This window comes from Aristolochia californica, unplaced genomic scaffold (genome assembly GCF_029961685.1).
Source record: "Aristolochia californica isolate CCGP_79_NKW_82.1479 unplaced genomic scaffold, dmAriCali1.0.hap1 SCAF_5, whole genome shotgun sequence".
In the NCBI taxonomy this organism is placed as follows: Eukaryota; Viridiplantae; Streptophyta; class Magnoliopsida; order Piperales; family Aristolochiaceae; genus Aristolochia; species Aristolochia californica.
The window spans coordinates 40921411-40947427 of record NW_027182214.1 but is presented as its reverse complement, the minus strand read 5'-3'; the positions used below and the strand labels follow the sequence as shown (position 1 = coordinate 40947427).

The window sequence follows — 26017 nt, the reverse complement described above, 5'->3', positions numbered from 1 at the left end:
TAGGCATTCGGCCTACGAAGGAGATGAACAATGCCCTTTTGCTCAAATGGATCTGGAACTTCAACATCAAGCATAACAGCCTATGGGGTGATATGGTCAGGTTCTATCTTCAACCTTCGGGTGCCTGGTAAAGGGAGGTTGGCGCTACTCGGCTCCTATCCCCGATATGGAAATTAATTCAAAAGCTCCTCCCAATATTCAGATATGCAACTTCCTTTCACACAGGCAATGGAAAGACCCTCCTTTTTTGGTCGGATGAATGGTGTGGCCCCCGCCCCCTCTCTGAGGATTTCCCGAGACTCTCTAGGGTGGCGAGGGACCTCTCTTGCTCAATGGCTGATTCTTGGAGAGATCGCTCATGGAGTCTTACGTTTTGTCGGGGATTAAAAGATGAGGAAACTATTGTTTTTGCTCTCTCCTCTCCAGACTCAGCAGCACTACTATTCGTGAGCATGCAATTGATAAACTGACATGGAAGCCCAGCATTAATGGCCGATTCATAGTTGCATCCGCCTACTCTCACATTAGAAAACATGATTACAGCATGCATGAGCACAAGGCAAACCAGGCATGGAAGCTCTCAGCGCCTAATAAAATCAAATTCTTCGTGTGGACGGCCATCAGGGAACAGATCCTCACCTCTGACAACCTCCATAAAAGAGGTTACACCGCCCCCGATCGCACTTGTCCCCTTTGTGGTGTGTGCGATGAGACAATCCAGCATATTCTCTTACATTGCGGCTTTTCATGGCAAGTCTGGATGAAGATATTTTAGAATATTGGTCTCCAAATGGGGCTACATCAAGACCTTTTTGGCACCTTTGAGATGGTTATGGGGATACGCCTTCCTAAGCTAAGCAAGATAATTCTCTTGGCATGCCTTGCGCATGTCCCATGGTGTATATGGCTAGAGCGAAACAACAGAAGATTCAACTCCAAGGCTAGCAACCCGGATAATATAGCTTCTCAGGCAGTGGGCCTTATCTCAAGCTGGCTACATTCTAGGAAGGAGTTTGCTTCTCTATCGGGTGTCTCCCTTCAAGAAAATTGGGGTTATATAGCACTTGGCAGGCCCCTGTAGGAATCCGGTTATGGCCACCTGGGATCCTCCCCCTTACGACTGCATCATACTCAATTTTGATGGCAATGCTTTAGCCTGCCCTGGGCCGGCTGGAGCTGGTAGTGTTTTCAGAGACAGCAGTGGAGACCCTATTCTATCCTATGCAGGGTCGGTGGGTATTGCTGATTCAAATACTACTGAAGTGAGTGCTCTTCTATTCGGCCTCTAAATCTTTAAAGAGCGGTTCCATGGCATACTGATTATTGAAGGCGATTCAAAAACTGTCATCAACTGGTGTTCAAAAGAAAACTCCCCTCCTTGGCGCCACTGGCCAATCACTGATTGTATTGCTGACATTGTGTCATCCATTTATTGTAAATGGAACCTCATTCCTAGATTAGCCAATTCTTTGGCTGATAAATTGGCAAAATCCGGAACCTCCCAGCAATCTCTCATTGTTTGGGAAGGTTTCCCCTCGTGTAATCTACTCGTGTGAGCTCTCATAAAAAAATTCAGCATCATTTCAAAAAAAAAAAAAAAACTTGTAGAGAAACTTGACCATGCAAAACAGATGAGGGCATGCAATTGATTAAGAAACAAGAGGTTAAAACAACATTTTCCCCAAAAAATTTAAGAACATTCAATGTAATAATAAAGTCCGAGGAACCTCAAGGAAATGTCTGTTCTTATGTTCTGCTACCCCATTTTGTTGAGGAGAATATGCGCAAGATGTCTGATGAGTAATAACATGGGAAGCACAAAATGATGACTACTTTTGATGGAGATACTCCATTCCATTATCAGTATGAGAAACATGAACACAAGCACCAAACTAATTCTTTATTTCATTAAAAAAATAAAAAATATATCAAATACTTCGGATTTCTCCCGTAGGAGATACACCCAAGTTACTAGACTAAAATCATTTGTGAGCGAAAAAAAATACTTGAATCCAAATGGACTAGGAACCCGGCATGGACCCCATACATCAAAATGGAGTAAGTCAAACAATTTGGTGCTACGACTAGAACTAACTGGAAAACTTGCTCGACTATGTTTTCCCAATTGACAAGATTCACAATCAAATGAAATATTTGTTGGCAAGGAAGGAAATAACTGACACGGCTTAACTGGTGATGGATGCCCCAAGCATAGGTGCCATAAGGATGAGGAGTTTGTAGTAGTAAGTGTCACAACTTTGGGAATAGAAACATCATCATGTAGGTAGAGCACTCCCTTCTCATGCCCGGAACCAATCGTCATTTTCGTCTCCAAGTCCTAAAAAACACAAGAAGTAGGAGAAAGGTTACTGGTGAATTTAAAGACTTAGTGAAGTGATTAACAGACAAGAGGTTGACTTAAATCTCGGTACAAAGAGGACTGAATTTAAAGATTTCCGGGGAGTGGTAAGTATAATAGGAGAGGTGAATCCATTAACTAAAGTAACTCGGTGATATAAAGGAGATGAATGAATAGACTGAAATAAGGAGGACGTCTAACATATGGATAGATGCCCCTGAATCGATGATCCAAGAGAGAGAGCGGGACACATTCAGTGCAATCATACCTATACTCGCCATTGTGGCACTTGTTGAGGATGAAGGATCAGACTCAGTGGCACGAGTAATAGATGGTGTAGTCAACCGGCCAAGTCGTTGTAGTACCTACTAAATCTCATCATGTGAACCAGTGTGAGAGGTGGCATCTTTGTAAGTGACTATGGAATTAGCCCAAGTAGGTTTACCAAAAATTTGGGTTGTACACAACCTCCCGCCCCTCACCAGGCTGTTTTTGCTTGGAAGCTCTTGGGTCCTCCAAAGGTGAAATTTTTCCTCAAGAGTGCCTGCCGCAACAGGATTCTCACTGCTGACAATCTTATCAGAGATGGAAACACTGCTCCTAATCCTCTTTGTTCCCTTTGTGGGTGGAAGCCAAGACCATTAGTCACCTTCTCCTCCACTATGCTTTTGCCTGGAAGGTCTGAACCTCTATGATTGACAGCATGGGCCTCAATTTCTGCACCCCCCCTGACTTGAGCACCATGTGCCGTTTCTCATCTGGCACTCGTGTCCCAAGCCTCGATAAGCTTCTGTTAGCTGCTTGTTTAATCTTACCTCGCACTTTGCCGTTGAGGTGATTTGCACTACTACGGGTCTTATCTCCACCTGGATTCACAATCAAAAAGAATTTGGCTGTTTATCATGTACCCTTTCCCGCACCAACTGGAAGATCATTGCTCAGATGTCCATTCCCCCAGCGCCCCGCCAAGTTGATGTTCGGAAGCCACCCCCGAGTTTAGCTGGCTTTGGGGGGATGATTTTTGGTCCTGGAGGAACTGATATTATGTCATATTTTGATCCTCTTGGCATTGCGGACTCGACCACTGCTGAACTCTCTGGCCTCCTCCACGGGCTTCGCATCTACCAGGATCGCTTCTGAGGTCCACTGATCGTGGAGGATGACTTGTTAGAAATATGGTTAGACTGACCATAGTGAATGCATTTTCGATCCCCTCTATCATTCGAGAACAGCCTCAAGTAGAAAAAGGGCAACCTCCACCTCTATTACTACTACCATGAAACTGACCCTCAAGCTTACCAACGGATTATTGAAGGTTAAGAGCGGCAACATCTGATTGGCTTGCATCTTTTTCATGTTTATTCACTACCTCACCTAAAGATTTATGTCTCTTATTCACTCTTACTAGGGTGAAGGGTATTCTTTTAATTGTAGTACTTTTGATATCTATAAATACAACTTAAGAGGGAGGATTTGGATAAGTCCATTACCCTAATCTTCCTCTTTTTTTCTCCAAATTCGTCACTCTTCCTTTTCTCCTCCTAAAACCTTCTCTCCGCAACTCTTCTTCTTCTTCTCACCCCTTAATCTTTTTCTACTGTGATTATACATCATGGAATCTTAAGTTTCAACATGGTATCAAAGCAAGGAAAGATCTGAGATGGAAAAGGAGAAGAAGATGGAGAAGAAGGGGAGGAAGAAGAAGAAGAAGAAGAAGAAGAAAAGGAAAAGGAAAAAGAAAAATAAAAAGAAACAAAAGGAGTTTCTCATTTTTCCTTTACTCTTCTTTCCCAATTCATGTTTTTCATTGGATTTTTAACTCTCTTACAGTATGTTTCATATAGAAAATTATATATCATAGGAAAGATATTTGAGTTTAGTTTCAAACTCAAAAAGAATCATTGAGATCATATATTTTTAGAAAGAAAAATCGACATCTGAAGCAGCAAAGGTCAAGAAGCAGAAAAATTTTGTGCAGCAGTAGAAAACTTCAACTTTCGAGTCTTTTTATGCCATCATGAACGAGACTTTATGTGGAGAATTATATATCAAAAGAAAGATATGTAAGTCTATTGTTTTACCTATTCAACGAATTCTCATTCTGAGTTTTTTAGATAGAGATATCAATCTCGGAAGAGTCAATGGTCATGCTGGCCAAAGAAAAAAGAGTACTCAGTTCGGCCAGATTACAGAGTCCGAACTCTATTAGATTATTTATCTCGAAAGAAATATATTTTATGAAGAGAAGTTATACTTGGTTGAAAGGGATTTAAATCTAGTTTCAAAAGGAGAAAATTTCATGTCAATCTAATCTATATATAAGCAAATATTCGCATTGGAAGAACCAAAGGTCATGCAAGTATACTGTTGCATGCAAAGATCCGGATTTAAGCTGAATTTTTTGCTTGTTTTAGTAGAGGCAAGGAGGCTTCGAATAGACGCACGGCGCTACGGCGAGCCAATTCCACAAGAGCACAATAATTGATCATTTATTTTTTCTTTGACTTTTAGAGGAATGATTGTCCCCTGGGAGAGGCCCCGAGAAAACAATGCCCATCCCTTTGGCTAATTCCACAATTTGAGCCCAAGTTTTCGGGTCAAACTTGTGCTGCTTAGACTGAAGCATTGGGATCTTTCACCCAATTTCGCAAAAACAAAATAGGCTCGTCGTTGGATCCCAAGAGAAGCGGGTTTGAGCATTGGGCTCCCCCCGAAGCAATTGCCAAGGCTGACCTCTAGCCCGCTGCTAGTATGTGACTGTGGGGGATGGAGAGTGGTTTTGGCGGCAGCCTTGAGGAGCTTGCTCACTTGTCCCTGATTCAGCATCTAAGTGGTAGTTTAAGGGGGTGGGGTGTCGAGGTGGGGAGGGAGGGATTGAATTTAAAGGAAGGGAGGGCGCATCTGAGGGACATGCGGCAGCCTCCAAATGGGGGGACGGTGGGGGTGTGGCTATTTCCAGAGTAAAGATGGGGTGAATGTCGGTGGGTGGTAGCTGGGGGCTGATGAAAATCTGCTGGGAATCAGAGGGGTTAATTTTGCGGAGAGGTTGGAAGTGGTGGGGAGTTTTTTGGTGCATGTGGGTGGGGGATAAGGGAGGTGACCGTGGCAGGCAAGGGGACAGGCATGCCTAGGGGCCTGCGGGGCAGCAGCACGGCTCGTTCCAGGGCTGCAAGGGGAGGACCGCATTTCCTAGGGAGGAGTGGAGTCAGAATATGCTGCTCTCAATGCGTTGTCAGGCTGTGGGGAGGCATCTCTAGATGGCTCATCAACAGCGGGATACTCCACACGTCAGAAGTCTGCCATAGCACCAATGTCGATCTGAACCCAAAAGAGGGAGTTGTCTACCATAATGCCTCTAAAGTGCAGTCCTTCAGAGGAGCGAAGCGGGTTGATGAGGATTCAGGCCTCATCGAGTCGGTGCCAATGCTCAATGAGTGGATCCAAAGCAATGATGGACCCGAACTCGGCAATGATACACGAGAAGACCAAAGATTGTCATAACTCCACTGTTAAGCCAGTTATAGTCGCCCATTGCCCAAACTGGCTGGATGGCGTCGAGGTAAGCCATTCCGAGATCCCTGCAATGTCTGAAGGGGGGTGAGGTGAGAGAGTGAGGTCTATCGTTGTCTCCGACTGAGTGCAGAAATGTAAGAGCCAGGTTTGGGAGGCGAGATAGGAGATTCTGGGTGTATATGTGAGGTTTAGTTCAGCACTCAACCACTGGAGGATGCTGTTTGTCAATTCCGGAGTTGGTATGAATGATGATTGAGCACACCAGCACAAGACGTCGTCGCAAAGAAGGTTTGGGCGTAGGCAAATGGTCTCTGAGAACTCGGTTAGGTGCTGGCTCAGAAAAGCTCGAGGGTGCAGGAAATTTCGAGGGAGTTGGCTTGGGAGGTTTCGGGAGGGGGGAGACAAGGGGAAAAATTGGATTCGGGGGGAGGGGGGATTTGGTTTTGGTGGGGCTTGGGAAGGAGAGTGGAACATCTACTTGTTTTCGCCAGTGGGAGATGGCACGCTCGTCGAGGTCGGGGCCTAAGAGAAGCTCCGGAGAGCGACCACGAAATGTGGGCACAAAGAAGGTGAAGACCGAGCTACCTGACCAGAGCTCGCACGACCTTCCCGTCCTCGCATGGGTGCAGCGTAGAAATTGTTGGACGAAGGCTGAAAGGGCTACAATTGGTATGCAAATGAAGGACATCTTCGGTCCGCTAGCCAAGTTGATGCAAATGACCTTACCTAAGTTGCGATTCACACGCTCGATTGTAATCTGCTTTTCTCGTATGAGAAAGGGAGAAGAGGTTTTAGTCGCCAACACCAAGAGACAGCGATCCATTCCGTGTCATTGGGTTATGTCAGGGCCTTCAGATACTCACCGGCTTGGTTGTTAGGGTTTTCCGATCGTTGACCGAAGCTTTGGCCGTTGCTGGAAGTGACAATGTTCTTGTTACTTGGAGACACTCACAGGGCAGGCTCGAAGTGACAGTGGCCGACGCCTTCACCCTAGTAAGAATGAAGAAGAGACAAAAATCATAAACTAATTACATCAATGACAGTCTAATTACATCATATCTTCCAACATGGACATATGGGCATTTCTAACTCCATTGTTGCAAGCTTCAAGCCCTCCTCCTCAAAGGCCTCATCATCTTCCACGAGCACTTCTCCGAGCCGCTCCACATTGAGGGAGACTCTGCGGTGATTGTTAGATGGTTGTCCTCTCCCTCCTCTGTCGTAGCATCATTGGGATGTGTATTATTCCATTCTAGACATTCTATCCCACCTTACCTGTATTTGGTCCCATGTGCCTAGATCTGCAAATTCTGTCGCAAATGGTTATGCTAAGCAAGTGGCCTCTCTTCATGCCCTTCTTGTAAGGGGGAGGCCTGCCAAATCTTGTTTGTTATGTTTCTTGGTTTTAAATAAATTCATCATTTTCTCAACAAAAAAAAAAAAATGTTACAATAACTCGACCTGACATATCATTTGCAGTGAGCATGGTCAACCCATTTATAGAGCATCCGAGGAAGCAGCATTTGAAGGTCGCACATAAGGTATCACGAAATTTGAAGGGTGCACCAGAAAAGGCATTATTATACACATCACATAAGCATTTGAAAATTAGTAGATATTCAGATGTAGACTATACAACATCTAAGTTGCATAAAAAATCTATATTAGGATACTATGTTTTTGTTGGAGGAAATATAGTTAGCTGGACAAGTAACGAACAGAATGTTGTAGCTTTCTCTAATATAGAAGTAGAGTAACGAGCAATGGCTCATGCAGTTAATGAAATTTTGGTGGGTGAAGTTAACAATAAAAGAGTTGGGTTTTCCTACTACATAAGCTATGAAGATGTTTTGTGATAACTAAGCCACAATATTCACCGCAACCTAGTGTTTCATGAACGAACTAAACATGTAGAAGTTGACTGCCATTTTGTCCATGATGCTATGATGAGTGGAACTATAGTCACTCCATATGTCAAGTCTGTGAACCAGCTTGGAAATATCTTGACAATAGCCTTGGGAAAGAAAGAGTTTGGGAATCTTTGTAACAAGATGGAGCTCTTTAATATATAAGCTCCAGTTTGAGGGGAAGTATTGAAATCTATGTAAAAAGGGTATTTTAATCATTTCCCATGGTCTCCGCTTAAGATAGTTATTAGCTTGTCTTCATGTTAGAACTATTTGGTTAAAATTTTGTATCAATCTAATGTGTAATTAGGGAGTTATAGGGATTTAAGTTTAGAGGAGCATATAAGTCATTTTTGTAATCTTTTAAGTCAAGTGGGGGTATAAGGAGAATTAGGATCGACCTCAAACCCATTGGCTGCTGCTCTTTCGACACAGCCTCCTTCCAACTTCTTCTCCTCTCTTTTTCCTCTTCTTTCTTCCTCTATTTCTTCTTATTTTTCATATTTCACAAGTGATGTAGCTCAGGACAGAACAGAATGGAGGAAGGTTCATGCATGCAACTAGTCGATCATTCATTTCCACAACAACTGCTAACTGTAGTTCACAATTACACTATCCACACAATAACAAAACAAAGATAGCTGTTGAACTCACTGTGAACCAATAGCCAAGAGGCGCTGGACTGGATCAAAAGCCAAAGTTGAAGACGTGGATAGAATACCGTAATGGACAGACATTCGTGTATCCAAATCTGCTGATGCGATGTGTGGTTGGCGTGTGTTATGCTGAATTAAGTAACAACAAAAAGGCTTAGAAAGTAACAACAAAGAAGGTTGGAATTAGTAGATGTTGAAAATTAGAAGTCACCGAATCCAATAAAAAAGGCCAAAGAATGCCTTAAACTTCAAACCACTTCCCACACCACCATGTGATTAAAGATGATTGAAGATTTTTTTACTCATAAATACCAAGAACAAATAAAATCTCACTTTTTCATTGTTCAAATTGGAACAAACACCAAACAGGCAAAAATATATAAATTAACTGATAAAAGAACTCTAGTCCATGAAAGAGCTCCCTCTTCACTGATTCCATCATTCTCAATTGCCAACATCAGCAACATACTAGTGCTGCATGGACTATTTCAAGCAAAAGAATTCATATGAACAACAAGAAGCTCCACAGGAGCATGAAGGCTTGCAAAATATACTGAACCTAGACATGTGAGGGCAACCAAACTGTCTGCAATGAAAGTAACCAATGAATACACATCCAAGTATACAATGAGCAACTTATCCTTATCTAATGGGTCATACGCATCCAAAGAAATGTACCCTTTTCTCCATCAAGCTAATGGAACTGCTTCTGCTTCATCCAAGACTAGAGAGAGATTCACCAGTCTAATTTTGTTACCAGAGTTTGTACCCAAACCCCTGTAATCCTTCAACCCCAAAGACCTAGGGTGACTGCTAAAGTGAACCCCAATTGTTGTTAATAAGTCTATCATCCCTGCCACTATAAAATTGCTTAGAAACACATGTTGTCGTGTGTTCTGTATCCACCAACATGTTGGTCTCCATTACTCTTAATAGTGGAGGCTTCTGCCTTTACCATGAACACAACTTTCAAAGTCCTTCCATCAGAAGCAACAGTTATCCCCCACTATTTTATCAGTTACGGACATCCCTCTCTTCAGTAATTTGCAAGGCGAGAATTAATTTAAGTCTTCTTGTAATTAAGTATAGTATAGTGGCAATACAGTAGGCAAATTAATTATATGATCATGTCTAAAGGATCTTTTTTCCTTCTTTAGGTCGAATGGAGGCAGGGGCTGTCTATGACTTCTTTATTATGTAATCTAAGCCTATCTCTAGAAAATTGTGTTGAAAGACCGAACAGTCGGTCAACAACTTTCATGGAGAAATCCATTTTCTTGTGAAAGCCAGCTGAGTTTGCAGGGCTAAACAGTTTGACCAGAAAACTGGCTGGGTCAACTGGGGCAATTCAGTTAAGGTAGAGCTTCACTGCTTTTCAATTTCATATTTTTTTATAAAGATGAGTACTAAAGGAGCACTTGAAGGAAAGAGGAGCTACAAATCTAGAAAAAAATAAATATATAAAGATATAAAAACTGAGAGTGTGAGATTTGAACTCATGACTTCCCGAAGAGGGATAAAAAATCTACTGTAGGAGTTGGGTGTTAACAAAGAAAAATATATATCTACTAAAAACTGAAGCTAACACAAAAAACATTTATTTACAATGTATTATGATGTTGCACCAGTTCAAGCAATACGTGAACCGAGTTAAACCAGGCTGAACCAGGACCACCCATAGCAGCAGTATCATGGTTTGTATCCTTCTCTCATCAATGCTTGAGAACACCTAATGTAACTATCGAGCATCGATCAGGAACATGGTAAAAAATCAAAATGTTATCACCTAGACCGAAACCCCTTGTTGCCTTCTGATATCACAACAAGGTGTCAATCAACCTAGTTGGGAAATGTTAAACAAGGTGGTAACTGACAAAAGAAAGTTACATGTTTTGGGTCTATATAACTTAAGTGTGCAAATTTTATTGAAACTCATTTTATTTCAGCGATATATGGGATTGTTTAGTCAGACAATTTGATTTGAGAATAGTTAGCTTTCAAGAAACCTTATTTACAATTTCAAGCTGAATTCCAGAGAGCTACCTCAGAAACTGAAAAATCCCGTGAGCTCTGGTCACGGGACTCGATATTTCTCTTCTCGGTGACTACATTCCGTGGTCGCCGGGAATGTAGGATCACCCACAGAAGAGGAACCTTCATTTTAGCCAGGCTATTCATACCTGAGGCGACAAACTCGGGTTTTGGCTGGAATGAGCTAGCTGATGCCCTCTAGAGCCTCTCCCCAGTGCTAGCCACAACAGAAGAGTCAATCAGCCCTTGTGATGCCAGAGTAAGATTTCCACCTCTCTTTCCAGCAACCTAGCGCCACCAAAACACCCTCCCGACATCCCCTCCTACTCATATCAGCACCCCCTCCTCCCCAAAAATTCCTGATTTGCCCCAAAACCATACACCAGTCCCCCCTACTCCCACAAAAACAGCCGAAATCATTCAAATCCCACCAAACCTTCTCCATGATGGGCGCAGAATTTTGACTCGCTCCATTCTCGGCAAACATCCCCCTAAGTCATCAAATCCAGCATTCTTCAATGGCTGATTGATGCACTTCACCTCCCTTACACTCCTAGAATCTCCTATCTCACTCCCCAAACTTGGCTTGTTCATTTCGGAACCCAGCAAGAGTCTTCTGCGGCTCTTGCCATCATACCCCACACCAGCTCTGGCATCATCGAGGTCTGAAAGTGGCTCCCCTCAGCACCATCCAGCCAATACCGCCAATGGGTCACAGTTACAGGGCTTCTATGGCAAAACGCGGTCTTTTCAAGAGTCGTATCCGAGTTTGGCACTATCATTGCTTTGGACTCACTCACAGAGCACTGACACCGTCTGGATGAGGCCCGGATCCTCATCAACCCTCTTCACCCATGTGAAGGGCAATATTTCAAATGTGTCATAGTGGATAATGAGCGATATTGGATCCGTATCAGCATCGCTGCAATGGATGACTTTAGAGATGTGGTCCCCAAAAGCACAATCAAACCTCGGGAAATCACACAGCCAGCCAATGAGCTGGGAAGTGCACCTCTCGACTCTGCCCCCTCTTAGTAGTTGCGAGCCCTTCCAGGCAGCCTTATAGTTGGCATGGGATCTATACTCGCTGACACCCCAGCATTCCCCCCACTTATCCGACACATCACTCACCCACCCACTCAACCCAGTCCCCTAAAAAAAATGTCGTTGGCCTAGCTCCAGATGTCGTTTACACCTCTGTCTGAACTCCAGAAATACCCTTAACCTCACCCTCCACCCACAACTCCACAAACTTCCCCCCAGATATTGGAATCCCCCCTAGCACACCCCCGAGAAATCCCCACCCTAAAAACTACCTCTCCGATGCAGAGTCCGGAAGCAGTGAGCACACTCTTCGTGCCCACAGGCAAAACAATTCTCCCCCTCCCGTTGTAACCTACCAGCGCCGAGCTAGAGGGCAGTAGAGACAGCTTCTACAGGGAGGACCCAGTGCCACTATTCGAATCCCTGCAACCCAGAGGCGGGAGATTTCATCATTCCAAAGCCGGGTGAATGAGCTTAAGTGCTTGTGGCAGCTCTTCAGTCAGATCAACGCAAATACGACCCAGAAACCTGGGCCCAGATAATGGAACTTGCCAAGGTGGTGGGCACTGTCTTCGCGGAGCCTCTCCTAAGAGATAACCACCCATCTAAGAAGTAAAAAAAGATGATCAATGATTGTTCTCTCATGGAATGTCCATGGAATTGGGTCCTTGTGTCACCGCGCCTCCATCCGGGACCTCCTTGCCTCTACCAAGGCAAACGTTGTTGTTCTCCAACAAACCAAGGTGGCTTCTCTACCCCTTGGATACATCCGTGAGTTGTGGCACCTAAAGGAGCCAGGCTGGGCTTCAGTGGATGCAGTGGGATCGGCAAGCGGTATCCTACTGATGTGGGACACCAATACTAGTGAGGTGCTTGACCGTTGCAGTGGCTCTTACTCCCTTGGCATCAAGCTGCGAGACAAAGGTTCGGGGAACATTTGGTGCCTAGTTGGTGTTTACAGCCCTACCAGACACCAGAAGCGCCATCTTTTTTGGGAGGATCTATCTAGGACTTGTCAGAAGTGGCCTATTCCTTTGATGCTTGTGGGTGACTTCAATGTCACTCGCTTCTGCCACGAGAAATCCCCGTTGTCCCGAAGAATCACTACCTCCATGAGGCTATTTGCTGATTTTATTAGCAGTTGGGACCTGGACGAGATTGCCCTATCTGGGAAGACCTTCACTTGGTCAAATGGCAGACAACCCCCTGTCCTCTCAAAGTTGGACTGATTCTTAGCCAGCAATGATTGGCTTCAACTCTACAGTAATGTATCCGTTAAAGTGCTCAATCGAGCCGTCTCTAATCATTGGCCGATTATGATTGATACCCATTTTGGCAATTGGGGCCCTCCCCCTTTCAAATTCAACAATAATTGGATGGCCGACCCCTCTTTTGATCTATCTCTCCAATCCTTTTGGGAGAATATGTCTGTTGTAGGACCAAGAGGGCGGGACTTCCCAATCAAGCTTAAGATGCTAAAGCCGCTACTGAGGTCTTGGGCTTCTGAAAAGAAGGCATCTTCCTCAACTGCGAGAACCAATGCCCTTGTTCAGATAGCCGTTCTCGACTCAGAGGAGGAAGTCAGAGGTCTCTCTTCTTCGGAAGTCTTTCAGAGGTATGCCCTTCAAGGGCAATTGCAGTCCTTCGCCCACAACAAGTTAGTGCACTGGAAGCAACGTGCAAGATTCAAATGGCTCTCCGACGGGGATGCTAATACAAAATTCTTCCATACAGTCGCCTCTGCATGAAGAAGGGCCAACCGCATTGTCACGCTTAGCGTCAACGGTGAGACCACCTCGGACCGAGCCATTATTTATGACTCACTGGTGAATTTTTTTGCAGATTTATACTTTGATCATCAACCATTTCGGCCCTTCTTCCAACGGGTTAACCTTCAAGTTATTCCATCAACTGCAACTAGTCTCATCGAGCTCCCCTTCTCTACGTGAGAAATTGAAATTGCAGCCCTTGGTCTTCCTTTGGATCGTGTTCCCGGCCCGGATGGATTCAACGGAGAATTTTATTGTCGTTATTGGCCCTTCATCAGAGAAGACATTTCCAGCATGGCCCGCTCCTTTTATCAGCATTGCATCAGATATAGGAGTATCGGAGCCTCATTCATCGCCCTCATCCCTAAAAAAGATGGGGCAGAGCTCCCATCCGACTTCCGGCCGATCAGTCTCACTACCAGTGCATATAAAGTGATTGCGCGCCTCCTTGCTAGTCGTCTCAGGGCAATCCTCCCTATTGTCCTTCACCATGGCCAAAGTGCTTTTATTAAGGGAAGAAACATTCTTGATTCAGCCATGGCATGTCATGAACTTAGTCATCACTTCAAGGTCCGAAAGCTCCCCAGATTCATCCTCAAGCTTGACTTCGAAAAGGCATTTGACAGAGTTAACTATAAGTTTCTGGACACCCTCCTGGGGAAGATGGGATTCGATGAAAAATGGCGCTTTTGGATCCAAAGTTGCATCTCCTCTGCAAACTACTCCGTCCTTCTCAATAGCACAATTTGCTGGTATTTTAAGGGAACTAGGGTAATCAGACGGAGTCCCCCTCTACCCCCTGCTCTTCAACGTGGTGGCAGAATACCTATCCTCCTTAATCTACTCAGCCAAGAACATGGGATGGCTCCCACCCACGACTGATTGCACAGCATTTGATATTTCGGTTCTCCAATTTGCAAATGATACTAATTTGCTTCGGGGTTGGTACTATGGATCAAATCAAAAAATTGTGTGCCGTGCTGGGATTATTTGAATTGGCTTCTGGTCATAACATAAACTGGGGAAAAACCACTCTCCTTGGCTATCATATTGATCCAGCTGAGCTTTGGAATATGGCGAACTATCTGGGATGCTCTGTGGAAAATATGCCAGCTACGTATATTGGGCTCCCACTTTTTGATTCTTAACACAATAGTTTATGGAAGAATATGGTGAAATTCTACCTTCAGTTTTCGGGTGCCTGGTGGAGAGAGGGTGGCACTGCTCACCTCCTATCCCCGAGATGGAAATCAGTTTTCAAGCTCCTTCCAGTATTCAGAGATGCTACCGCATTTCACATGGGCAACGGAAGGACCCTTCTCTTCTGGTCGAACGACTGGTGTGGCCCCTGATCTCTCTCAGAGGACTTTCCGGGGCAGTATAGGGTGGCAAACAACCTCTCTTGCTCTATGGCTGATTCATGGAGTCTTCCGCTTCGTCGGGGATTAAACGATGAGGAATCGTTGGCTTTTTTTTCTCTCCTTACTAAACTCAGCAGTACTATTATTCAGGAGCACTCAGTTGATAAGCTGATTTGGAAGGCCAGTAATAATGGCCGATTCATTGTAACTTCGGCTTACTCTCATATCAGAAAGCAAGACTATAGTCTTCATGAGCACAAGGCAAATCTGGCTTGGAAACTCTTAGTGCCAAGCAAAATCAAGTTCTTCGTGTGGTCAGCCATCAGAGAGCAGATTCTTACTTCAGACAACCTCCATAGAAGAGGTTTCACTGCCCCCGATCTTTCTTGTCCCCTTTGCGGTGAGTGTGAAGAGACAGTTCCATGTCCTCTTACACTGTCGATTTTCATGGCAAACTTGGATGAAGATATTTCAAAAAATTGGGCTCCAACTGGGGCTACCTCTTTGGCACCTTTGAGATGGTTCGAGGGATTCTCTTTCCTCAATTGGGTAAGTTAATTTTTTCGGCCTGTCTTACGCATGTTCCATGGTGCATTTGGCTCGAGCGGAACAACTGGAGATTCAATTCCAAAGCTAGTACCCCAGACAACACGGCTTCTCAAACCGTCGGCCTCATCTCGAGTTGGCTTCATACAAAGAAGGATTTTGCCACTCTATCAGGGGTTTCCCTTCGGGAAAATTGGAATTTGATCGCTCACATGTCTGGCCCTAGCAGAGCTCCTAGAATGGCTATCTGGGATCCTCCCCCTTGCGACTGCATAAAGCTGAATTTTGATGGTAGTGTTATTGGATGTCCTGGTCCAGGCGGAGCTGGTGGTATATTCAGAGGTCACAATGGAGACCCCATTCTTTCTTATGTTGGTCCGATGGGCATTGCAGATTCTAATACTGCCGAAGTTAGAGCTCTGTTGTTCGGCCTCCAAATATTCAGGGATCGTCTCCATGGCAAGTTAATCATTGAAGGAGACTCGAAGACGGTTATTAGTTGGTGTTCCAAAGACAGCATCCCCCCTTGGCGCCACTGGCCCATCACTGACAGTATTGCTGACATTGTATCATCTATGCATTGTAATTGGAATCTCATTCCCAGATTAGCCAACTCTTTGGCTGATAAATTGGCAAAATTCGGAACTTCCCAGCAATCTCTCATTGTATGGGAAGGGTTCCCTCCTTTGTAATTTGCTCTTTTGAGCTTTTGTCTTAATAAAAATCAGCATCATTTCATAAAAAAAGAAACCTTATTTACAGAGAGAATCAGTTCTATTTGAAAAACCTAAACAAGAAGAAGTATCAAAAACACCCAAACTTCTCTGTGAAACTCATTCAGCAATTATTTCATATCTAGAAACTACTCTTTCGAAAGGATTATCTGAGAGTTATAACGGCTATCTTCACTACAGATATTATTTGTCATCTTGACGAATTGATCCAATGATGTGTTAAAGAATCTGCTGGAGAAGATTTTAAAACGTAGATTTTTATTCTTAGAGATTTGAGACACTACAAGAATAAGTCACCATGACAAAGATTTCTGTCACTCTACTGTCCACATTTAGCACAATATTTTGCCTTATAATGTTATCTACTAAGAGAAAACACACTTCTTATCTCTAATGTAAAAATAAAGGATGACACTTCAAAAGCCTCCAATTTTCAAAACTGTTTGATCAAATTTAGGCTGAAGGTTAGGAAAATCCAAGCCAAAGGTTCAGAGAGAATCATTACAGCCCCTAATCCGAAGAGTCCTGAAGGAGAGCTGACTCACCAACTCATTCTGAATAAAAGATGAGAAACCAAGAAGTGTAGGGCTATTTTCCACCTTTGCATTTAAAATTGTGACACCCAAAATCATTCCTTAACTCTCTTCTTCCAATTAGTAACCACTTCCAGCAATAATATAAAAAACGAAGTTGCATTTCGTTGTTAAGTAAATAGCATAAATAAACAACATCACCCAGTATAAACCATTGTTGAGAAATAAACTATATGAGAAATGTTTTATAAACTAAAATGCGTTTTTTTTAATTTTTTTCTTCAACACCGTTTTACAAATTAGAAATTAAGAAACATAAGTGTAGCACCTCGATCCAAACTGGCACAATTTACGCTTACGTTGAGAGTTGACTTCCCTCTACACTTTTATGATAGTCCCAAGCCCACCGTATCGATGTTTTCTTTTCAACAACCTCACCCCCTTCCCCCCAACCAACCACACACAGACACACAAATGTTTAGCTCACTAGCAATCTTCTGTAATTGATGTATATCTCTTAATTCTATTGAAATGGCAAATTTTCCGATTTGAAGGGAGGGAGACAAATGAAAAGAAATGAGAGAGAAGGAAAAGAAAATGCACGTAGAAGAATGAAACAATAACTTCTTACCAACTCCATTCAACTAAAACAAAAATTACCCCTCACAACAAAAACCCAAATAAAAACAAAAAAAAAAACTGTCCGTAGCTCATAATTGAGAGAATCGAAAATTCAAAACAAACGATCAAAAGAAAGGTTGACATTACGGAACCTGATGGCCTGTGACCTTGTTAAAAAGGCGTTTTGCGAACATCATGAAATGAATCTTTTGTTGTTCAATCTGCAGAACTGTGTCTCATCGACTAAAAGGCTTTCTTACTCCTATGCCTTTTTCCATATAATTTTTGGTTCGTTGTGAACTGTGAGGGAGAAGGATGCTTTGGTGCCGAAGGACGCCACAAAAGCCATTAAAGAAAAAGAGCCAGTGAAGGAACCGATAAATTTGGTAGCCTGCGGGCCGGTAATTTCGTCAGCTCCAAGGGCCTCTGACCTCCGCAGGCTGACTCTGCGGATCGCTGACAATTATTTTGTTTTGGTTAAAGTCCAAATTTACTTTCAAACATTACCATTTTTAAAATTCCTGATCTTTTCTACTATAATTCATTTATAAATAAATTTACCATAAACACTGCTTAATTTAAAAAAAATAAATCTCTCTATACTTAAATAGTAATTTAATTTTAAATAATAGTTAATTACATACTTAGTTAATAATTTTGCATGTGTTATAATAGTCTTATATTATTTCATAAATTTTATAATTTCAATAAAATGTTATATGTTATTTTTAATATTTATTTTATTTATTTGCCAATTAACCTTAGTGAGTCATTTCTCTCACTTGCTTACTTTAATTTTTTTGACAAAAAATTATTATTTTACAAGTGAATTTTAATTTCTACAATTGACCACATGGTGAGAATTGTTTGATAGGCACCTTCTTCCCCTAGGCAGCCACTAAGTATAATGTTAAAGCCTAATGAGGGAGAGGAACTTTTTTCTCCCATCATCCTTTCCTCACAAAACAATCAAACATGCAATTGTTCATTTCCATGGGATAAACCAAGTTGAATTTCGGGTGTGTTTGTGTTAATAAGAAATAGGAAAAAAATAGTCTAGTGGAAATTTTTTTTATGACCAAAATTTTTTGGTGTTGTGCTATTTTGGGGAAAACATTTTCTGCTAGATTCATCTTGCCTCTAAGAAATATTTAAAAGGGATAGGAAATTGAGTTTCCTACTCTTTCAATAAGAAACCGTGGAAAAATAAACCAAAAAGCATTAAAATGATCCTTGATTAGTTACCACTTATTTTAATCATATTTTTTTTGTTACAAACACAAGTTGGTTCTTGATTATTTATATTTTACTTGAACCCTATTTTTTATTTTTAAAATAAATTTATTTCTAGTGTAAAAATAAGCTAGTTCTTAATTACTTTATCTCTTAATTATTTATGTAGTCTAACAAATATTTGTTTGTGTCTTTCTATCTTTTTGTTATTAATTTAAATTATTTGAATGAAATGTAACTACCTTTCAATAATATTGTATACTTTATTGACTAGTATGTGACAGAGCATTGTACGTATATGTCAAAAAATTGTACCAATATACCATGAGGAGTGTAGCGAGATCCTATCAAGATTTTGATAGGCATCTTAAATTATAACCATACATCACTAAATGATATTAAGTCTTGAATGGGCTAGGTGGAGTCACAAATTCAATTGAATAAAGTAGTTAGAATGTGCTTTGGGAGCCATAGTTCAAGGATTTTACAATTTGAAATTAGAATCATTTTATGTATAAATCAAGTTGATATTGATAATTGATGTGTTTGTGTGACATGTTGGTGTTAAACAGAAAAGGGACAAGAATTTGATGAAGCTTTTACACAACAAGTTATACACTGGAGAATATAAGAAAGAGTTAAAGACTTTTATTCATGTTAATTTCAAAAAGTGGGCATGCTTGAAAGGAATACGTGAGAGAGGAAGAAGAGAACGAGAGAGATGAGAGGTGAAGGCAAATTAAGACAAAAGAAACCAAGAGAGGAGACTCATGTAGTTGTCTTCTTCCCTCTTAGGCAATCTTATTAATAAAGAGAAAAACAACTTCCTAATTACAAATGAACTGTACGTTCTCAATTACCCTATTACACCCAAACTATAACTTGTTAAATTAAAAGTAAAAGAGATATAAAACAAATAGGAAACATCTTCTTTTATTCCATCCTTTTCGTTTGAGTTTGCTTCACTTATGAGACTTGTCTTGCATGAGATTCGCCTTATAATCTTTGAAACCTATGAGAAACGTTTAACATAAGACTTGTCGCGGACTCTTTGTTATGGCTTCTTCATCATCAGATGGCACACAAAAACTATGTGTTTGGTTCTAATAACAATATGCTTTACCCATAAAAAATATATCTTAATAAGGTTTCCAACATGTACACCAATTAGAAGATCACTTGTATATCCATGGGATGTCATTTATGATCGATCAACCATATATAACAATAATGTTTTTTTGTTTTTGTTTTCTAAGCCTATTAATTGATCAGGGCAACAATCAAATGTGCTTACGAATAATCCTATCTAGAGAGTAGTTTCTAGATATGAAATAAATGTGCTTACAAATCAAAGTTTGGTTGGTTATCTACTTACATAGCTAGAGCTCTTAAGATTTTCTATTTGACTTTAACTCTAGGCCTTCAAGTCTTCAGGACTTCTTCTTTGTGTAAGTTCTTCTTCTCAACAACAATTCTCAATATATTTTTCCTTCGAGTCTTGATTTTGCAACTTGATATTTGTGTCGAAAGGCATGTGTCTAAATACATTGAGAACACTATTAGTAGAATACTTTCAAGCTATTTTTTTTGTTATCATCCAAATAATGGAGACCAACCTGATTTTACCATTGCTCTAACAAGTTGTATGCATAGAATCCATGATCTCAACTATGATGTGTTAACAAAATATACACTCGTCAATGATAGCTAACCAGGGCTTAGTAATCCTATCACGCAATCGAAACATGGAACAAGTGGTAGTGTCAAATTTTCATCCTTGTTCTTGAATGCCAATAGAGAACTATATCCTGGTTGTCAGAGGTTTTCTATGCTGATTTTTCTAATATGTTTACTCCATATTAAGATAACGTGCGATATAAGTAACAAGGAATGGATAATATACTTGTGTTGATGAAAGTTCTTCTTTTGTGTTAGTTAATGTCGCATAACAATTATGAGACAGACTCTCTTGCACGAGATGAGATTACAATATGATAAGATATATGCATGTAAAAATGATTGAGTCCAATTCTAAAAGCAATGTGAAAAGGAGGACAATTGTCCACAATATAGTGAATTGAGGCTTGTAGGATCAAACAACAAACAAAAACTAGCGCCTCATAAAGTCCTACGATATTTCTCACTCAAGCAACAACTTCAATAAGTGTTCACATCAAAAGAAAAAACAAAAGACATGAGATGGCATGCCAAGATGCACATAGATGAAGTAAATACATTGAGACATTCGACAAATTATAAACTCTGACATGAATTTGATAAAGAGCACAAGTGGTTTGTTGTACACTCAAATAATGAACGCCTAGGCCTTGCCAATGATGGTTTTAACCCACTTAGTAATATAAGAACTTCTTGTTGGCCCAAGTGGCTTTTAAAGAGGGGGTGAACTGAGATTTTAAAGTTAAAATTTGGTGTTTGTATGCAAAGTTTAAAGTGAATAAGATAACAAAAGCACACATCACAGTTAAGATAGAATTTTCTTTCCCTTATTGGTAGTTATTGCACAAAAACTCATGCTCAAGAAAATTCCACTAATAAGCTCTATTAGCTAAAATTTTACACAAAAGAGATTTTGGTTATCTTTTAAGCCATGTGTAATACTCAAAATCTCTCTCATATTACAGCTAGATTACAGTTCTAACAAGAACCTTTCTAGATTCCATGTTCTAGAACACTCTTAATAAAATAAATGAAAAACGAACATACGAAAAAAGAAATTTACTCCCTTGAATATGGAGAGACAACTTTCTCCTAGTACTTTCCAAGTCCCCAATCTTTTAATGCTTAAGAGATAAGTCACTAGAACTTGAAATGCTACGGTGCATAATGATTTTGAGAGAGAAAAGAGGTTTTTGTAAGAGTGTAGCTCTATTTCTCTCAAGAAATGGTTTTATGAAGGAATTTAAAGTAAAATGGTTGTTGAATGCTATGAATTGCCAATAAATGCTCACATTACTCTCCTAGACGTGTTTGAAGGGGTATTTATAAGTTTTCCACCCAAACTAATCATTGTTTGCCCGTTTTTAAAAGGTTGCAAAGTGCTGTATGATCAATCAACCATGTGTAGCAATTATGATTTTTAGTTCCTCATGCTTGTTGATCGATCAAGCCAAAAATCATAGACAAACTATGATTGATCATGTTTTTATGTGCTCTACCAAACTACATCATCTATGATTGATCATGCCATAAGTATGATCGATCATGCTTTATGCCAGAATGAAAATATAAGTTTTAAGCATGACAATAACTTGGTTAAGGGACTTTGTAAGTCTAAAACTATTTCGATGCATAGATTAAACATGGTTTTAAAAAATATGCCATAAATATTTAATTCTCTTGTGTACCTTAAAATCAAAGTTTGGTGGTTGTCCTCATATATGGTTAGAGTTTTGGGGATATTTTCAAACAACTTATACTATAGTCTTTGAATCTTCAATATTTGCGTGCGGATGCCTCTTCAAGGTAACTTGACATATCATAAAGATCGAGGTCTTGTCTTGAGTTTACTAGTTCTTTGTATAGACCTTAATATTGAGTCTCTTGAAGGTATTGCATCTAAAATGCGAGATTTGTAAATATTAGAACAAATGCAGTGAAGTTTTGTTATCATCAAATATGGATTAAAGTCAACCTAGGTCAACACATCTTACAACGTATGACCAATGTTGTTGTTGTATAATTTGCCTCATGGAAATGTATGAAAGATAATAACTGCATGATGAGTTTATTAATTCATGGGTCAAAGTTATCGAGCAACAATATTGATGTTTATATGCGCCCCTTGGTAGATGAGTCGGAACTAAGGGAAGAGGGAGTGCAAACCTTTGATCCATTTAAAGGACATGTTTTTATGATGTGTGTGATACTCCTTTGGACCATAAATATTTTCCCGACTTACAATTCACTCTCAATTTAGAGAATTAAAGGAAAATTGGCATGCTCATTGTGTATGAGCTAAACAAATTTTGCGTGGTTAAAACATGAAGGAAAGGGAATGGTGCATGGGTTATCACTGGTTTCTACCCATAAACTATAGGTTGCAATGCAAAGGGATAGGAAGCTTGATGTTACACAAGAGCATTGATCCCCCTTTATCTTATTAAACTATCAGGTAAATGATATTGATAGACAATTCACGAGCTCCCCTATAAGCCATATGGAAAAACTCAAAACAATAGAAAGAAAAAATAATCTCCTATTGAATTAAACTAAAAGAAGAAGAGCATATTTTTGCACTATTTTATTTGTCAAAGTTGAGATTTAAGACACAGTTTGGGTGTTATGCTCGTTGAGAAAAACATTTATGACAATATTATTGATATTGAACTTGCCTAGTAAATATAAGGACTCCATAAAAATTAGACTTGGCTTGGAAATGAACTACATTTTTGAATTGATGATAACTTGGTTTACACCTCATGCATCATACTCAATATCCCCGCTAGAGAAAAATAATTCTATGTTTCGCTTAATTTGTATTATCAAGTTTCCAGATGGGTACGTTTCAAATATTTCAAGATGCACCAATGTGGATGTTTCATATATATCGGGTTTAAAGAGTCATGGTTGTTATATAATGATGCTACACTGGCTTCTTGTGATAATTACGTGGTTATCTGGTTATCTATCAAACAAAGGTTGTTGTGCTAAAAAAACATTGAAGATTGATGTGCTGAAAAAACTATAGCATGACATCAAGATAATCTTATGTAAGCTAGAAAGGATTTTTCACTATTATTTTCTTACATGATGGTCCATTTGGCTATTCATTTACCACACAAGGCATTGTTTTGTGGTTCTATACAAATATCAATGGATGTACCAAATTGAGAGGGGAATCATCATACACTGTCTCCATCTATGGTCGTTGAATAGGTTTCTCCGCAAATTAAAAAACATGAGACGAGATAATGCTCATCTTGAAGGTTCAACCACCAATGCATATGTTAACTAATGAAACTTTGATGTTTTGCTCTATATACCTGAATGAATTTGAAACAAAATTCAACTGAATTGATTGGAATTATAATGGAGATGTTGATTGCTTCGAGGACAGAATATTGGTTTTTGTACAACTGCATGTGAACTGAGTGGAAAGAATGAATTAATTATTGATGCTATCTTATATAAGAAAATTTTGTGGATATCCTATATAACTGTAATGAGATTGAAGAATACCTCTTGTAATTTTTTATATATGTTTAGTTATAGATTTTCTGTTTTAATAACCTAGTATTTATGTTAAATAGGAAACACATTTTTTTTTGGAAAGTGAACCAATTTGGACCAATGACATGAAGATGAGTTTGTTGCCTAGTTCAAAAATAAGCTAGTTAGGTGTAAAATAATGGTGTGTTAGTTCTATTGATAAGATCTTAGTGGCACCCAACTTACAACTTTTAGTGAATCATGACAAACTTGATGTGTGCAGTGATATATATAGCCCGAGTATGAGCCCCATATCAAGTAGTAGTTATTCCAGTTGCATTATAATGACATATGAATCCACACTGAATAGGTCAATGTGATTTGTAGGACTCACAATAGCGGCATCATTGTCAAAGTACTATGAAGATAGTTTTTTTTATTATTATGGGGTGGTGACTCATAGAATCTATCTACGATACTTGGGGAATAGTTCTATTTATGCATTCATGAGCAAATAGTTCGATTAAGTAGTACAAAACAAGGTATCAAGATTGTTCAGTTGCTCAAAAGCATCAATACCTCATACACATGGTGCAATGATGATATATTGTTTTAGCGTTTCAAAAGGAAGAAGTTCTCTACATGGATTACCCAAAATATGGTGTTCCTTGATGTGTAGCTCAAAACGTGGTTACGAGAAATATATTTAATATTGTAGAGCAATAAATAACAACTATTATTGAAATAGATATCTTTGAACAGGAGTTGTCAAATGACAACATTTATGTTGTCCAAGGGGAAGATAATGTTGGGCCATTGGCTAGGTTGGATATTCCTCCTAAACGTTTTCCTACGCTAATTGGAGGGTAAAGAATGAAGACAAAGAAGAAGATGATATTTAGTTAGATGATTAAGAATTTTAGCAGTTTATATGCGCAAAATGTTAGTGTGTCACATATATAACTGTTAGAAAACATAAACTAATTATATCAATGACACTCTATTTACATCAAATCTTCCAATAATCATTAATTAGTATTAATAAATACCAATTGGTATAATGATTGATATCGGATACAATTGTACAAATCATTTGATATTGAAACTCCACATGCACCGTGTATACCTTCTGTGTCACATGCATCACCCAAGGAGATTCATTTGTTAGCTACACTCCGAAGATGCATGATGATGAGCTCTTAGGAGATGAGGATTATGTTATAGATACCTAGTGTGTGCCTTTCAATTTTTATCTATGCAATTTAACAAAATTATATTTCTCCAAATAGTTTATTTATTTGTAGTTGGGATATGAATTCATTTTGTATAGAGGTGCAAGTTCATCCACCAATTTTGAGTATTTATTGTTATATAATAGTCAACAGAAAAAAACAAAATAAATAAAAATAATTTATAAAATATTTCTTACGCCAACATAATTGATAATTTTACAGGTAAAAGAAAGGTTTATTTCACTATCATAAGGAAGATTCATTTTTTAAAGTTGTACTTTTGTCAGAAAAATCTTAATTTCGTTCGCAAAAGTTTAAGACTTCTGCTACAAAATTCCTTTTTGCTAGTAGAGGGAGGGGAGTGGGGGGGTTAGTCAACAAAACGAAAATTTGAAATTCATCTTCATCTCCTAATTCAAATTCATTTCATTCATCTACATGAACTTCATCTACGAACTTGGTGTTAGTGTAGACAATTACATGTGCACTGGAAATTAGTTTCCAGCGTTAGTGCCCCAATATGAGAAAAATATAAAAAAACAAGAGAATCCCTAAACCCTAATAGTATACTTAATTAAAACATAATTCTTAAACCCCCAAATTAGGTAAAATAGGCATTATTACTACACGAATAAGCAATTTAATGTATAATTAAAATATATTGATATACTAATTAATTGGATTAGATATTATATTATTTAATGATTGCATTTTATTGTACATTAATACATTAATTATGTGAGCCAATGAAATACGCACATGATTAATTATAAAACAATAATGTTATAAATAACAGAAACGAATGTAATAAGTTCAATTATTAATTTATTAATAACATATGATATACTTTAACCTAAAAAGGAATGATTAAACAGGAAAATTGATCTAATCATAACTATATATTTGTACATATTATTAATTAATAATATGTTTTCATTAAATTTAAAATCATTGATTTTATTAAATAAAAAATGGGTTAATTAAACCAAAATAATGGATCAAATGCTTGATTTAACAATATCTTAACTACCACTATTAAATCATTAATGTAATACAATAATTAAAAAATAAATATAATGAATAAATAAGGAATTATTTTATTAATAACAGAAGATGGCTTTTTTACGTGGTAATAATTAATAATATATTCCCACAAAATTGAAAATAATTAATTGATCAAAAGCTTATTGTAACTATATTTTATTTATCAGACTTAAATATCTAGTTTAATATAGTAACAAAATTTAATAAAAATAATATATATATATATATATATATATATATATGTCCTAAGAAAGATTATTCTAAT

The 26017-nt window shown here is 39.2% G+C and overlaps 3 protein-coding genes across 3 annotated transcripts in view; 2 read left to right on the top strand and 1 right to left on the bottom strand.

Moving 5' to 3' along the window:
- The window catches only part of LOC137966059 (uncharacterized), a 45962-nt gene extending 28574 nt beyond the window's left edge, over window positions 1-17388 (bottom strand). Inside the window, exons 1-2 of the mRNA XM_068812524.1 lie at window positions 17227-17388; window positions 8434-8564 (exon numbers count right to left, since the gene is read on the bottom strand). The gene's annotated coding sequence lies outside the window, so the exon portion shown is untranslated. The remainder of the gene's footprint in view (window positions 1-8433; window positions 8565-17226) is intronic.
- LOC137965333 (uncharacterized) lies at window positions 12140-12739 on the top strand. Its single transcript, XM_068811642.1, has one exon. The coding sequence runs from the start codon at window positions 12140-12142 to the stop codon at window positions 12737-12739; it is 600 nt and encodes a 199-aa protein (XP_068667743.1).
- Window positions 12827-13258, top strand: LOC137965331 (uncharacterized). The gene has a single exon (XM_068811641.1). It carries the CDS (start codon window positions 12827-12829, stop codon window positions 13256-13258), a length of 432 nt encoding a protein of 143 aa, XP_068667742.1.
- Window positions 17389-26017: the final 8629 nt, after the last annotated feature.